The sequence below is a fragment of the Spermophilus citellus genome (genome assembly GCF_964194105.1).
Source record: "Spermophilus citellus genome assembly, chromosome: 2".
In the NCBI taxonomy this organism is placed as follows: Eukaryota; Metazoa; Chordata; class Mammalia; order Rodentia; family Sciuridae; genus Spermophilus; species Spermophilus citellus.
Window position 1 is genome coordinate 80370469 of NC_138183.1, and position 16456 is coordinate 80386924.

Consider the following 16456-nt stretch of genomic DNA (forward strand, 5'->3'; position numbering starts at 1 on the left):
TGGAAAATACTAAAGGAACTGAAATTTTTTAATTTTCATTTATTTCAACTACTTCTGTAACTTTTTAGCCATATCTTGGATTTGATTAAACAAAATTTTGTATATACTTACCTAATATATACATGTTGTATTGAGTTGTGAAGTTTCTTATTTATATAAATTTCACTCACTTTATTCCCAATCATAGAAATGTTAGTGCAAAAACAAACAGAGCTAAAACTGATCAATCCACTGACAATGCTCTGAAACACCCATTATGCATTATTTCTTAACTAGAAGAATGAGCAATATTTTTGTAGTCTGCTCCCTGTCCCCCAAATTGAATTACCTTTTTCAAATGATGCCCTCTCCTCGATAGCTACATAAATATCAGAGTATCAGAAAGTGGTAAGGGTAAAGATTTGGAACTGTTTTTCATAATGACCAGGTAGTATGACAATTTAAGAATTTTGTATGAATTCAAACTCTTTGAATTCACTAAGCTACAAAACTGGTAGAATATCTAATACTTTATACCACATATGACTAAAACATTCACCAAATACCTATGGTTTATAAAAACTAGAAGAGATACAACATTTTTTCCTCCCCACAATAAAGCAGTTAACTAGCCTGCTCTAAATAAATGGAGAACAAATAAAGCAGATTTGAACAACACATAATTAGTGATGAAAGAAACCAAAGTGCTGCAAAGGCAAAAAAAAAAAAAAGGCCTCAATCTATTAAAAATCCACCACCACCATCCCAACAACACACACACCTACATATATACCATATAGCTTATACACATACACACTACAAATAGGTAAAATGTAATTTTGAATAAAACGTCAAGAAGGAAATTTATCACTTACTAAGAAGAATGAAGAAGAGTTTGCTGCTTAGGCTGGTCATTGCATTACAATGGTCATTGTCCTTAGTTCGTACATAATCCATACTTAAACTTTGCATATTTTGTAATGTATATGACTTTGCCAGAGGAACACTGAGTACACTAAAAGAATCACTTGGTGAAACAGAGATCGTAAGTCCAAGACAATTTAAAATCATAAATGGTGCTAGATCCCTTACAAAGACAGGTGCAGATCCAGTAGCAGCTTCGGTAAATGCCTAATGAGGAACAGTTTTCTTAAATGAAAATGTGAAGAACTAAATGATAAGCAGAATACATGACAATTAAATTAACAATAAATGTACTCAAAAAAGGGGTCAACTCAGTCCATTATATCAACATTAAAAGTTTCAAATTTTCTTACCTTAACTAAATTACTTAACATTACAAGGCCACATTTGGATAATGTAATGTTTAACTGATCTTTTGAATAGAAACTGATGACAGTTTTATATTCTGGCACTTTGTAGTTTTCTTCTTCAGAATCTGACTCAACAATAGCTTGTTTTGCTTTCTTTTTCATCTAAAATGATAAATTGTGACATATAAAAAAGAATTCACTTCTAGGAACACAACATAATTCATTCTACAAAGTAAAAACAAACTTGAGACAAATCCAATAATATTGTTATTACAAAGGGCAATGAATTCATTCATTCCTAAATTTACTTGTACATGCCATCATTAAGAATCAATAAGATTTACCCTGTTTTAGGATTCAAAGACCTACTTGCCATGCATATTCTGACGTAAAAATTACCAAAGGAATTCATTTATCTAAATCCTTCATCTAAAAATATCTCGAAAATTAAATCAAGTGATATAATACATTAACCTGGGCATGCCAGGCTAGCCATTTCTGTTGTTACTTTAAGTGGCTTTAAAGCCCCTAAAAATTTGTTTGTAGTTTGACTAGTCACTATTAGGCAGCAAACATGCTGGTAATACTAAAATCTCTGCTTCAGAAGCACTATTTGTCCATCTAAAAGCCCTGATTATCATGATTACATAAATTTACAATATCTTTTAAGCAAAAAATATACATTTTTCTCTATAAAGTTTTTATGGATAGAAAGATAGATAAGATTGTTAGAAAAATATTCCCTCCAGAAAGTAAAAGAAACCTGGAATAGACCACAACCTAAAAGAACACATAATATAGTGAAGAATGGGGACTGCAGCTAAATTTTCATACCATCTATTCTACTTTGTAGCTATTATTACTTTATGGAAGTCCATTAACCTCTCTGGTCTTAGTCCAGTTACAAATGTTGATAAAAACTGCATCATTTTCAGTGGTGGTGGTGGGGGTGCATTGTGGGGATTAATGCAAATATATTTTATTCAGAACAATGCCTTATACATCAGTAATGTTAATTATTTGTATTAGAAGGACAGGTAGCACTGGCTTTGGATTTGAAAATCACATTCAGAGGTCAAATAGGGAAGAATGTGCGCAAAGTTGACAATGAGAAAACTTCAACTTTGCTATGATTAAAATTAAAGTGTCTAATGTGGTGTAGACATCAATTTTTGAAAACTTTTTTTTTAATATATCTCTGGTTGTATATAAAGTATATTGACACCAATTCGTGTCTTCATACATGTACGTTGGATAATGATGTCCATCATATGCTACCATCTTTGCTAACCCCCTGCCCCCTCGCTTCCCCTTCCACTCCTCTGCCCTATCTAGAGTTCATCTTCTGTTCAGACTTCAAATATACTTTGATGGGGGATAGTAATACAAAGTCAGGCATGTAGAGTGGCAAAGAGTATATGGAAAAATCTCTGTATCTTCTCAATTTTGCTATGAATATAAATGGCTCAAATAAAGTCATTAAACACACACTTCATAAATATATATACATACACATCATATATATATATATATATATGTTATATACAAATATATACATAAATATATATATATATATATATATATATATATATATATATATATATATATTTACCTTGATTCCAAGATTCCATGGTCTAAAGTCTTCAGTCTGATCAATTTCTAATGGTTCAAGCAATGGGTCCCATACACCAAAAATTTCATTATAATAATGAACCTAAAGAAAGAATTTTTAATCTTTTTAAATGAATTGAAGCATCTTGATAGTTTAAAAAATGATCTTCCACAATGGTTCCTGTAAACATGACTCTGGCCATGCTATTTCTTCTGCATGAAAAACACACTGCATGTCATTCAGGAGCTTCCTACAATATAATCCCTCCCTCAGCACCTTCCTCGATTGGCTAACAAATAATGGTCCAGATTTGCCCTTCATAATTTACTTGAGATAAAATCCTCTCTAAAGGCATAAATATCTACATATAATACCTAAAATATTTTATGCATAGTACTATTTGTTATAAAAACTACAAGAATAAACATATGCTTACTTCTAGCTCAAGCTGACAGTGGAGATTTATTAGACTACTCCAGTTTTTGCCTTCCCCTGAAAAACATGACTTTGCCAAAAGCATAGGCACTGTTCTATGACCAATTCCAGCCTCAAGAACCAGAAAAATAGAATCAATGTTCAATTTCATCATCTCTCCTTTGGGTACCAATTCAACTGAGGGAGATATTTTTTCAGTTTCATTTGACCCTTCAAGAAACCACATTTTTAAATTCTTTGTATCCTTCTTTTCCCATAAATGTGCTGAAGAAGAAGCCATCTCTTTTGGGGTGCTTTCTTTAGTTGTATAAAGTGCTGAAGTTATAGTAATCATGGTATTTATGATAACTGGTGAAACCTAAATGGAAAAACAAAATTTCAAAATACATTAAATATATTTGCTAAATAATCATAAGCAATTAATATTAAACATTATTAACACAAAATAGGAGATATAATTTGTTGCTTACGTTAATTTTTACATTACTACAACTAACTTCAATCTGTTAAGTATTTACATGAATCTTGTAAATACTGAACTATCAAGTATAATTTCAACTATATGTACTATAACGATAGTAGATATTAATAAAAGCTGTTGAATGTCAGTAATAAAACATAGAATAACATACATTATAAAAATACTAGATACATTATAATACATTATAAAAATATATGCTAAAAATTTTACAAATTTAATTCTGTAATATAATTAAAAACTAATTGAATTTTCCCTAACTGTGGTAAGCAGAGTTCTGTCCTCTGGCCTGTCGAATAACTTATGTCTCTCCCAAATGCAAAATATATTTACCCTTTCCTAAAATTTATGTATTTCATCATATATCTGACTTGTATGTCTCACTGATTCAAAATTTCATCTATTTTTTATCAACGTAAAGTTTAAAATGTAAATCATAACCAGCTGCAGATGAAGTTCCAGGATGTAATCCATTAAAAATAGTTTTTGAGACACAATTTCGCTCCTTCTAAAACTTGAGGTGAGTTACCAGCATCCACCACTCACAACACTTGAAGGTGGAATACACTAGGACAACAGTTTACATATATTCCAGTTCAAATGGGGAAAAAGAATGAAAAAAGAAGCCAACAGAGTCCAAAACAATTCTGAAATCTAGCCAGGCAAATGAGTTTCTTGATTCAGTTTTCAAACCTGGGAATAATTCTCTCTCAGCTCCTCTCTCTAAATCTTCCTTCCTTCTTTATAAAAGATAGGGAAAATCTGCACCTTTATAGTTTTATCATTCTTCCCCTCAATGGTAGAATTTTGGGGGTTCAAGAGTCTCTATTCATTTGATACTCAGTCCTTGTCAGTCTAAATATAATAGTGTTTCAGGCAAAATAATTTTCTCAGGAAGTCTGCAAGTCTTTTGTGGATTTCATGAAAATTCATTCCATTAGACAAAAGCCACATCCAAATATCTCTTTTTTAAGAAAACCTGGTCTCCTCATGAGAAGACTAATGAGTAACACCCTTGTGCTTTCTAGAGGCCTTCTGGATTAAGATACCAAACAAATCCTAATCTTGTGAAGGGGACCTTTAAGTGACTGAACACTTATCTTCCTTAGGTGTTAGCAAAACATTATATAATCACACAATCTTTTCTCCAGATTACCCTCTAGACACCCATTCTGCTTTCTAGAAGCTTTTGCCATTTGGAAGGGCTGAGAATTATCAAAACCATTAAATTCTGGTTCTTTTTAACATTTTTCCACAATTTATTTCTGTCTTCCAGTATTTTATTATAAACAGCAAAAAACCAGGTAAGTGGCAATCTCTTTAGCTATACATGCCAAACTTTGTCACAAGTTCCATTTTCTATGTAACCATAAGTCAATTCTGTGAAGTTTTTTAATCACTGTGTACCAAACTCCTCTTCCACCGAGTTTCCAATAATGTACATTTTATTCTCCTCTGAGTCCTCACTGGTAGTGTTCTCCTTCACCACCTTTTTTTCAAGAGTGTGTTTGATATTATTAAGACTTACTCTATCATTATCAAAATTTCTCTAATGTCTACTTACTGCCCAGTTCCAAAGATGCTCCCACATTTAAAATAAATTGTTACAACAGCATCTTACTTCTGGAGCAAAACACGATACATATTAGTTTTATAATACTGTGAAACAAATAACCACACATTTAGTGGTTTAAAATAACACAAATGTATTATTTCCTAGATTTATGAGTCAGGAATTTTGATGAAATCAAAATTGAACATGTGGCCAATAAAATAAAACATGTGGTGTTTATCTTTTTGAGTTCTTTATATACCCTACAGGATTCATCTTAAAAAGGAGGACTGACTATGGAAAGACCTGCTTTCAACTTCTTTCAAATTGATGGGGGAATTCACTTCCTTGTGGCCCTAACACTAAGATCCCATATGTATTAAGTCAGTCAGGGACTACTTCCTGTTCCCCAGGTCCTTGCCATGTGGCCTGCTCCTTGACATGGCAATTTTTCATTCAAAACAGCAAGCAGGCGTCTCCCTGATGCTTCATCATATTTCTAATATCTCACTGAGAAGAATCACACTCCCCATTAACACAAAGTCAACTGATTAGTAACCTAATATCATCCATAGGGGAGAAAAAACTGTGTAGAAAGAACAAAAATCGGGGGAAGAAATCTTGGAATTCTGTTTAATACACTTACAGAGAAAACTAAATTGGAAGAAAAAAATCTAAAACCATTCCTTCAAAGAAATCACACAAAAAAAATATTGTTATTCTTTTTTTGGGAGGGGATCTCTTTTATTTAGGATCTATATTCAGAGACTCTGTCTATAAGGAATCCAGAAAAATTTACCCTTGCTCAGTTTTCATATCTGAAATGTTTATTTCCAGGGTTAATTTTTTAAATTAGTTTTAAGTAGAGAAATAGATAAGAAAAATGAAGCAAAATGTCTAGCCTGTCTCCTGACTTCCAGACTCGTATATCCAACTTACAATTAACATATCTAGTTGAATGTTTCTTTTTACTTTTTTTAAAAAAACTTAATTTGTTATATAAGATAGCAGAATACATTACAATTCGTATTACACATATAGAGCACAATTTTTCATATCTCTGGATGTACACAAAGTAGGGTCACACAATTCCTATCTTCATACATGTACTTATAGTACTGATATCCACCTCATCCCACTGTCTTTCCTACACCCATACCCCTCCCATCCCCTCCCACCCACTTTGGGAGTACACCCAATCTTCCCATACCCACCCTCCAAACAACCACATTATGAATCAGCATCCCTAAATCAGAGAAAACATTCAGCATTTTTTGTTTTTTTTTTTGAATTGGCTAACTTCACTTAGCATTATATTCTCCAGTTCCATTCATTTACTTGCAAAGGCCATGATTTTATACTCTTTTAATGCTGAATAATATTCCATTGTGTATACATTGTCTTTATCCATTCATCTACTGAAGTCCTCTAGGTTGGATGCACAATTTAGCTATTGTGAATTGTGCTGCTATAAACATTGATGTGGCTGTGTTCCTGCAGTATGCTGTTTTTAAGTCCTTTGGGTATAGACCGAGGAGTAGGATAGTTGGGTCAAAGGGTGGTTCCATTTCCAGTTTTCTAAGGATTCTCCAAACTGCTTTCCATATTGGCTGTACCATTTTGTAGTCCAACCAGCAATGTATAAGGGTGCCTTTTCCCCCATATCCAACACAAATTGTTGTTGATATTCTTAATAGCTCCCATTCTGACTAGGGTGAGATGAAATTTTAGTGAGTACTTTTGATTTGCATTTCTCTAACTGATAGAGATGTTGAACATTTTTTCATATATTTGTTGATTGATTGCACATCATCTTCTGAGAAGTGTCTGTTCAGTTCCTTGGCCCTTTTATTGATTGGGTTATTTGGTTTTTGGTGTTTAGCTTTTTGAGTTCTTTATATACCCTACAGATTAGTGGTCCATCTGATGTGTGAGTGGTAAAAGTTTAGGCTCTCTTTTCACCTCACTGATTGTTTCTTTTGCTTTGAAGTTTGAGTCCATCCCATTTATTGATTCTTGATTTTATTTCTTACACTATAGAAGTCTTATTAAGGAAGTTGGGGCCTAATCTGACATGATGGAGATTTGGGCCTACTTTTTCTTCTAATAGGCACAGTGTGTTTGGCTTTAATTCTGAGGTCCTTGATCCACTTTGAGTTGAGTTTTGTGCATGGTGAGAGATAGGGGTTTTATTTCATTTTGTTGCATATGAATTTTCAGTTTTCCCAGCTCCATTTGTTGAAGAGGCTATCTTTTCTCCAATGTACATTTTTGGTGACTTATGTCTAATATAAGATAACTGTAATTATGTGGGTTAGCCTCTGTGTCCTCTATTCTGTACCTTTGGTCTAGAAGTCTATTTTGGTGCCAATATTATGCTGTTTTTGTTACTACTGCTCTGTAGTATGGTTTAAGGTCTGGTATAGTAATGCCACCTGCTTCACTCTTCTTGCTAAGGACTGCTTTAACTATTCTAGGTCTCTTATTTTTCCATATGAATTTCATGACTGCTTTTTCTATTTCTATGAGAAATGCCATTAGGATTCCGATTGTAATTGCATTAAATCTGCATAGTGCTTTTGGTAGCATGGTCTTCTTTAATTTCTTTCTTTAGCATTCTTTAGTAGTTTTCATTGTATAGATCTTTCACCTCTTTCATTAAGTTGATTCCAAAGTATTTTCTTTTTTTAGAGGCTATTGTAAATGGGATAGTTTTCCTTGTTTCCCTTTCAGTGGATTTGTCACTGATAAATAGAAATGTCTTTGATTTATGGGTGTTGATTTTATATCCTGCTACTTTGCTTAATTCATTTACTAGTTCTAGAAGTTTTCTTATGGAATTTTTTCATCTTCTAAGTATAGAAAAATATTATTATTCTTAATAAGTAAGATAACTAGCATATGACTTAAAAGTCGATATACTAGTTCTATGTACTTTGAGCATAAGAAATTATAATGATGCATAATATATAATCAGATTCTCAACATAAAATTTATGTTATCTCTTCATCTTATAGAAGGCAAAAACAAAAGAATAAAAGAAAAAATATATAAATACATGTAAAAGATTTTACACATAAAAAATTTTAATTGGCTTTTGTCCAATTAAATTAGGCGTTAAGTCCCTGAAACTTTGGGTTTGAATTTCACAAAATGCCAATTAAAAATATTCAAGTTGTAGAAAAGTTTCACATGTATTTGTTTTCTCACCAAATTGCTCTGTCCAGTTCTCTAAAACTGAACATGTAGGTGGTTCTCATCCATCAGAATGTTCATGCCAAAACTACACACTCAAGTTCTCCATAATGCGGTCCACAGAGTTAAACTTCAGGTTGCAGAATACTTTCTTAAAAGGGATTATTTCCCTGCTAGTGATATTTTTGACACCAACTACATCCAGTGTGATTTTATTGCCATTGTGGCATTCTTTTATAGAGAGACAAATCAGTGGGGTATTCAGCAGAAAGCAGTGTTTATAAGTGCCAGCACTGGCCCAAAGGATTCATATCCAAAGGCTGAGCACTGAACACAGCAGTCATTGTCTTATATCACACTCTTGCTAGTTCCTCTTTTACTTGTCAGTTTTTGTCTCTCATATAAAGTAATACACGTTCTGATTAGGCATTTTATTCCTATAGTATACAATTGCAACAGTGGAATGTGTACATTGATACTGATGGTGCCATGTTATCTATTCTTTGTTCTGCAAAAGTTCCTATCACACTCTATTGATTTATTCTTTTTTACTACTATAACCCCTTCACCATATTTCTCCCTTTGTTATATGATTTTTACTGTGGAGACTATTAGTGCTTCCCCTTCAAAGAAGCAATCTTATAAGGTTCAACCAAACATGAACAAGCACTTAACAAATGCTCACAATCTCTCGCGTGGCCAGTCCCTCGGCCGGCGTGGGCCCCACCTCCCCTCCCCCAGCCTGCACCCCCTCCCCGGGCGTCGGGAGGGCCGCAGCTGGTTCGCTTCCACCGCCGTCACCACTTCCTGCGGAGCTCTTCACTGCGCGAGTGAGCCCCTGACCCGCCGAGCAAAATGGAACAGCTGATGAGTGACAATTTGAAATCTAAGGGATCCAACATGGTGGCAGGCGTGGAGAGATCTGTCTAAATGCTGTTTGCTCAGGATCACTAGGCAATGCTGAGCTGACGTGGATCTGGGGCGAACAGTCTGGGCCTCTCAGAACACACCAAGCCCAGATCAGCTGCATTCAAGCTCCGGTTAGCCTGCTTCTCATGACCCAGCACTAACAATCCCGCTGAAATAACTGGTCGGCCCTCCTGAACTTACAGAGGTAAAAGCCAAACGAGCCTTCATAAGCAGTGGCCACAGGACTGAAACGGGGCTTGGGAGAGACAGTCAGGACCCACCCGTTGCATTGGTAACCTGGCAAAGGCAACGAACGGTCACCATTTGCATGGGATACCACCATGGCAGAGAACTGACGTCACGGGCGGAGGAGATAACTTCATTGAAGCCAGTGGCGACAGGTGTGTAATCCCCTAGCCATCTCTCTCCACACATCGGGGAAACCTTAAGGGCCCCTCCCAACTCTCCCGTGAGCGCGACAGCCAGACCAAGGGAAACAGGAGTGGAGCAGGACTAGCAGCGCTGAACGCCCGGTACTGCTCCCACCAGGGCTGACAACTGAGGTCCCTTGCACCAGCTACCGGGGGAGTGGCTACCGGAGGGCAAGCAAATTTGCGGGGGGTTCTCAGCCCCAAGCTCTACAAACTTAGGGTCTGAAGGAGGCAAACAGGGAGAGTATGCCCAGACATTCATGAAAACAGGGCTCCCAGGAGCACCAGAACTGGCGTGTAGCCAGTATTGTGGTGAGCGTCACAGGTGAGCGGGGCCAGGCTTGAGGAAACACAAGAGAAGGCCCTAGGCACTCAGGATTGAAGACCCACACAGTCTGGGAGTAAGAGCTGCTGCACAGTGATTGGTTCCCACCTACTGAGAAGAGAAGCTTGGCCCAGTGGGCACAGCTCCACCTACTGGAAGAGAAGTTAATCGAGCTCTATGACTGCATTTATTATTATTATTATTATTATTATTATTATTATTATTATTCTTTAATTTTAATTTTTTTGTTGTTGTTCTTTAACTTTTTTAAATGTGTTCAATTTTTTATTATTATTATTATTTTTAAACTTTAATTTCCATTTTTTTAGTAATATTATTTTGTTTGTTTTAAATTTTATTTCTTTCTTTATTTATTTTCTATTTATTTTTTTTCTTTTCATTTCTTTTCAATTTTCTTATTCCCCTTTCCTTGAATTCTACCTGCCTACTCTCATTCTCTTTAGTGACTTCTTCCCTTCCCTTCTAATATCTTTCCTACCAAGCATCAAATAAATTGATAGGAGTAAACAGTAACTCAGCAGTCAAACAGAACAAGAAGTAACATGAGCAGCATAAAAAAGCAAGGAAGAAAAGGAGTACAAACAATGCAGGACAGCCTAAATATTCAGGAGGACCTAGAGGCATCAGAAAAATGGTCAATTAAAGAACTCAAGGAACACCTTAGACAGATGGAATGGAACCTTAAATAGGATATGAGACAGCAAATCCAAAAAGTGAAAGAACACATTGAAAATGAATTACATAAACAGATAAAAGAAGAAGTTAAGTATCTTTATCAGGAGACAGAGATTATAAAAAATAATCAAACAATAATTCTAGAAATGAAGGAAACGATAAACCAAATTAAAAACTCAATTGAGAGTATCACTAACAGAGTAGAGCAAGTAGAAGCCAGAACGTCAGATAATAAAGACAAAATATATCATCTTGAAAAGAGTCTAGCCAACTCAGAAAGGCTGGTAAAAATTCACGAGAAACTTACGAGTCATCGGGATAGCGGAGGGTACAGAGATTCAAACCAAGGGAATGAGTAACCTGCTGAATGAAATAATTACAGAAAACTTTCCAGAAATAAAAAAGGAAACAGATATACAAATTGTAGATGCATACAGGACACTGAGCATTCAAAATCACAGTAGACAAACGCCCAGACACATTGTTATGAAGATATCCAATATACAGAACAAAGAGAAAATATTAAAAGCTACAAGAGAAAGGAGGCAGATTACATTCAGGGGTAAACCAATAAGGTTAACAATGGATTTTTTATGACAGACGCTGAAAGCGAGAAGGTCATGGAACAATGTATTTCAAACACTGAAAGACAATGGATGCCAACCAAAAATTCTGTATCCAGCAAAATTAAGCTTCAGGTATGACATTGAAATAAAAATCTTTCCTGATAAACAAAAGCTAAAAGAATTTGCAGCCAGAAAACCAGCATTGCAAAGCATCCTGAGCCAAAAACTACACGAGGAAGAAATGAAAAAAAATAACCAAAACCATCAGTGGGAAGAGCCATGGTAATGACAGAGGGCGGGGGAAAGCTAATCATGGACAAACAAACTAAATTTTAAATAAAAAAGATAAATCATCAAACATGGCTGGCAGTACAAACCATATATCAATAGTAACTCTAAACGTTAATGGCTTAAACTCTCCAATAAAGCAACATAGGCTGGTAACATGGATTAAAAAAACAAATCCAACAATATGTTGCCTCCAGGAGACACATCTGATTGGAAAAGACATACACAGGCTGAACGTGAAAGGTTGGGAAAAAATATACCATGCACACGGTCCTCGTAAGCAAGCAGGGGTGGCCATACTCATATCGAATAAAATCGACTTCAAGACTAAGTTAATCAAAAGGGATAAGGAAGGACATTATATACTGCTAAAAGGAACCATTCACCAACAAGACATAACAATTATCAATATTTATGCACCAAATAATGGTGCTGCGACATTCATAAAACAAATTCTCCTCAAGTTCAAGAATCAAATAGACCACAACACAATAATTATGGGTGACTTCAACACACCTCTCTCACCATTGGACAGATCCTCCAAACAAAAGTTGAATAAAGAAACTATAGAACTCAATATCACAATCAATAACTTAGACTTAACTGACATATATAGAATATATCAACCATAATCAAGTGAATATACTTTTTTCTCAGCAACACATGGATCCTTCTCAAAAGTAGACCATATATTATGCCATGGGGCAACCCTCAGTAAATATAAAGGTGTGGAGATAATACCATGCATTTTATCTGATCATAATGGAATGAAACTGGAAATCAATGCTAAAAGAAGGAAGGAAAAATCCTACATCACATGGAAAATAAACAATATGTTACTGAATGATCAATGGGTTACAGAAGACATAAAGGAGGAAATCAAAAAATTCTTAGGGATAAATGAAAATACAGACACAACATATCAGAATCTATGGGACACAATGAAAGCAGTTTTAAGAGGAAAATTCATCGCCTGGAGGTCATTCCTCAAAAAAAGGAAAAAACAACAAATAAATGAGCTCACACTTCATCTCAAAACCGTAGAAAACGAAGAGCAAAACAACAGCAAATGTAGCAGAAGGCAAGAAATAATTAAAATCAGAGCAGAAATCAATGAAATTGAAACAAAAGAAACTATTGAAAAAATTAACAAAACTAAAAGTTGGTTCTTTGAAAAAATAAGATCGACAGACCCTTAGCCATGCTAACGAAGAGAAGAAGAGAGAGAACTCAAATTACTAACATACGGGATGAAAAAGGCAATATCACAACAGATGCTACAGAAATACAGAAGACAATTAGAAATTATTTTGAAAACCTATATTCCAATAAAATAGAAGATAGTGAAGACATCGATAAATTTCTTAGGTCATATGATTTGCCCAGACAGTGTCAGGAGGATACAAACAATTTAAAAAGACCAATATCAATGGAAGAAATAGAAGAAGCAATCAAAAGACTACCAACCAAGAAAAGCCCAGGACCGGATGGGTATACAGCAGAGTTTTACAAAACCTTTAAAGAAGAATTAATACTAAATACTTTTCAAGTTATCAGGAAATAGAAAAAGAGGGAGCTCTTCCAAATTCATTCTATGAGGCCAACATCACCCTGATTCCGAAACCAGACAAAGACACCTCAAAGAAAGAAAACTACAGACCAATATCTCTGATGAACCTAGATGCAAAAATCCTCAATAAAATTCTGGCAAATCGGATACAAAGGCACATCAAAAAAATTGTGCACCATGATCAAGTAGGATTCATCCCTGGGATGCAAGGATGGTTCAATATACGGAAATCAATAAATGTTATTCACCACATCAATAGACTTAAAAATAAGAACCATATGATCATCTCGATAGATGCAGAGAAAGCATTCGACAAAGTACAGCATCCCTTTATGTTCAAAACATTAGAAAAACTAGGGATAATAGGAACTTACCACGACATTGTAAGAGCTATCTATGCTAAGCCTCAGGCTAGCATCATTCTGAATGGAGAAAAATTGAAGGCATTCCCTCTAAAATCTGGAACAAGACAGGGATGCCCTCTATCACCACTTCTATTCAATATAGTTCTCGAAACACTGGCCAGAGCAGTTAGACAGACAAAATGAATTAAAGGCATAAAAATAGGAAAAGAAGAACTTAAATCATCACTATTTGCGGAAGACATGATTCTATACCTAGAAGACCCAAAAGGGTCTACAAAAAAACTACTAGAACTAATAAATGAATTCCGCAAAGTGGCAGGATATAAAATCAACACACATAAATCAAAGGCATTTCTGTATATCAGCGACAAAACTTCTGAAACGGAAATGAGGAAAAACACTCCATTCACAATATCCTCAAAAAAAAAAAATAAAATACTTGGGAATCAACCTAACAAAAGAGGTGAAAGACCTATACAATGAAAACTACAGAACCCTAAATAGAGAAATAGAAGAAGATCTTAGAAGATGGAAAAATATACCCTGTTCATGGATAGGCAGAACTAACATCATCAAAATTGAGATACTACCAAAAGTTCTCTATAGGTTTAATGCAATGCCAATCAAAATCCCAATGGCATTTCTTGTAGAAATAGATAAAGCAATCATGAAATTCATATGGAAAAATAAAAGACCCAGAATAGCAAAAGCAATTCTAAGCAGGAAGTGTGAATCAGGTGGTATAGCGATACCAGATTTCAAACTATATTACAGAGCAATAGTAACAAAAACAGCATGGTACTGGTACCAAAACAGGCAGGTGGACCAATGGTACAGAATAGAGGACACAGAGACTAATCCACAAAGCTATAACTATCTTATATTTGATAAAGGAGCTAAAAGCATGCAATGGAGGAAGGATAGCATCTTCAACAAATGGTGTTGGGAAAACTGGAAATCCATATGCAACAAAATGAAAATGAATCCCCTCCTCTCGCCATGCATAAAAGTTAACTCAATGTGGATCAAGGAGCTAGATATCAAATCAGAGAATCTGCGTCTGATAGAAGAAAAAGTTGGCTCCGATCATATTGTGGGGTTGGGCTCCAAATTCCTTAATAGGACATCCATAGCACAAGAGTTAATAACAAGAATCAACAAATGGGACTTACTTAAACTAAAAAGTTTTTTCTCAGCAAGAGAAACAATAAGAGAGGTAAATAGGGAGCCTACATCCTGGGAACAAATTTTTACTCCTCACACTTCAGATAGAGCCCTAATATCCAGAGTATACAAAGAACTCAAAGAATTAAACAATAAGATAACAAATAACCCAATCAACAAATGGGCCAAGGACCTGAACAGACACTTCTCAGAGGAGGATATACAATCAATCAACAAGTACATGAAAAAATGCTCACCATCTCTAGCAGTCAGGGAAATGCAAATCAAAACCACCCTAAGATACCATCTCACTCCAGTAAGATTGGCAGCCAGTATGAAGTCAAACAACAACAAGTGCTGGCGAGGATGTGGGGAAAAGGGTACTCTTGTACATTGCTGGTGGGACTGCAAACTGGTGCGGCCAATTTGGAAAGCAGTATGGAGATTCCTGGGAAAGCTGGGAATGGAACCACCATTTGACCCTGCTATTGCCCTTCTCGGACTATTCCTTGAAGACCTTAAAAGAGCATGCTACAGGGATACTGCCACATCGATGTTCATAGCAGCACAATTCACAATAGCTAGACTGTGGAACCAATCCAGATGCTCTTCAATAGATGAATGGATAAAAAAAATGTGGCATTTATACACCATGGAGTATTACACATCACTAAAAAAATGACAAAATCATCTAATTTGCAGGGAAATGGATGGCACTAGAGCAGATTATACTTAGTGAAGCTAGCCAATCCCTAAAAAACAAATACCAAATGTCTTCTTTGATATAATGAGAGCAACTAAGAACAGAGCAGGGAGGAAGAGCAGGAAGAAAAGATTAACATTAAACAGAGACATGAGGTGGGAGGGAAAGGGAGAGAAAAGGGAAATTGCATGGGAATGGAGGGAGACCCTCATTGTTATACAAAATTACATATAAGAGGTTGTGAGGGGAATGGGATAATAAATAAGGAGGAAAATGAATTACAGTAAATGGGGTAGAGAGAGAAGATGCGAGGGGAGGGGAGGGGGGATAGTAGAGGATAGGAAAGGTAGCAGAATACAACAATTACTAATAGGGCATTATGTAAAAATGTGGATGTGTAATGGATGTGATTCTGCAATCTGTATTTGGGGTAAAAATGGGAGTTCATAACCCACTTGAATCTAATATATGAAATATGATATGTCAGGAGCTTTGTAATATTTTGAACAACCAATAAAAAAAATTCTCACAATAGACTCCTTACATTACAGAGATTAATTGTGGTAGGGAATACTGCCCCAAGTTGAAGACCACTGAATAACAAAGAGAAAAGATAAAATATATGAGATAAAGTGATGATGTTTGGGTAAATATGTGGAAATATGTTCTATGAAACTCACATTTTTCAGCACATACAGTTTCCTTCTTCTCAAAATACATTCCTATGATTCCTCCTGCCCAAGTTTAAGATCTACTTATCCTTCAGGTTATCACCATAAATATGACTTCCAGTGAAAAGTCCCCCCCCCCCCCGCAACAGATAACCCCAACCAATAAACATAATGCTGGTATACTACAGGAAAATCTATCAACATAATTTAACATAAGAATAGGAAAAACTAATCTTTTTTTTC

General features: G+C 35.3%; 1 protein-coding gene across 1 annotated transcript in view; it reads right to left on the reverse strand.

Annotated features, from left to right (window-relative positions):
* Positions 1-16456, reverse strand: part of LOC308641539 (intermembrane lipid transfer protein VPS13A-like) — a gene marked incomplete at its 5' end in the record, with an annotated part of 185606 nt that overhangs the window by 105229 nt on the left and 63921 nt on the right. The window contains 5 exon segments of the mRNA XM_081280214.1: positions 855-1110; positions 1257-1415; positions 2866-2967; positions 3302-3658; positions 9211-9411. Coding sequence (XP_081136340.1) covers positions 855-1110; positions 1257-1415; positions 2866-2967; positions 3302-3658; positions 9211-9411 — 1075 coding nt within the window.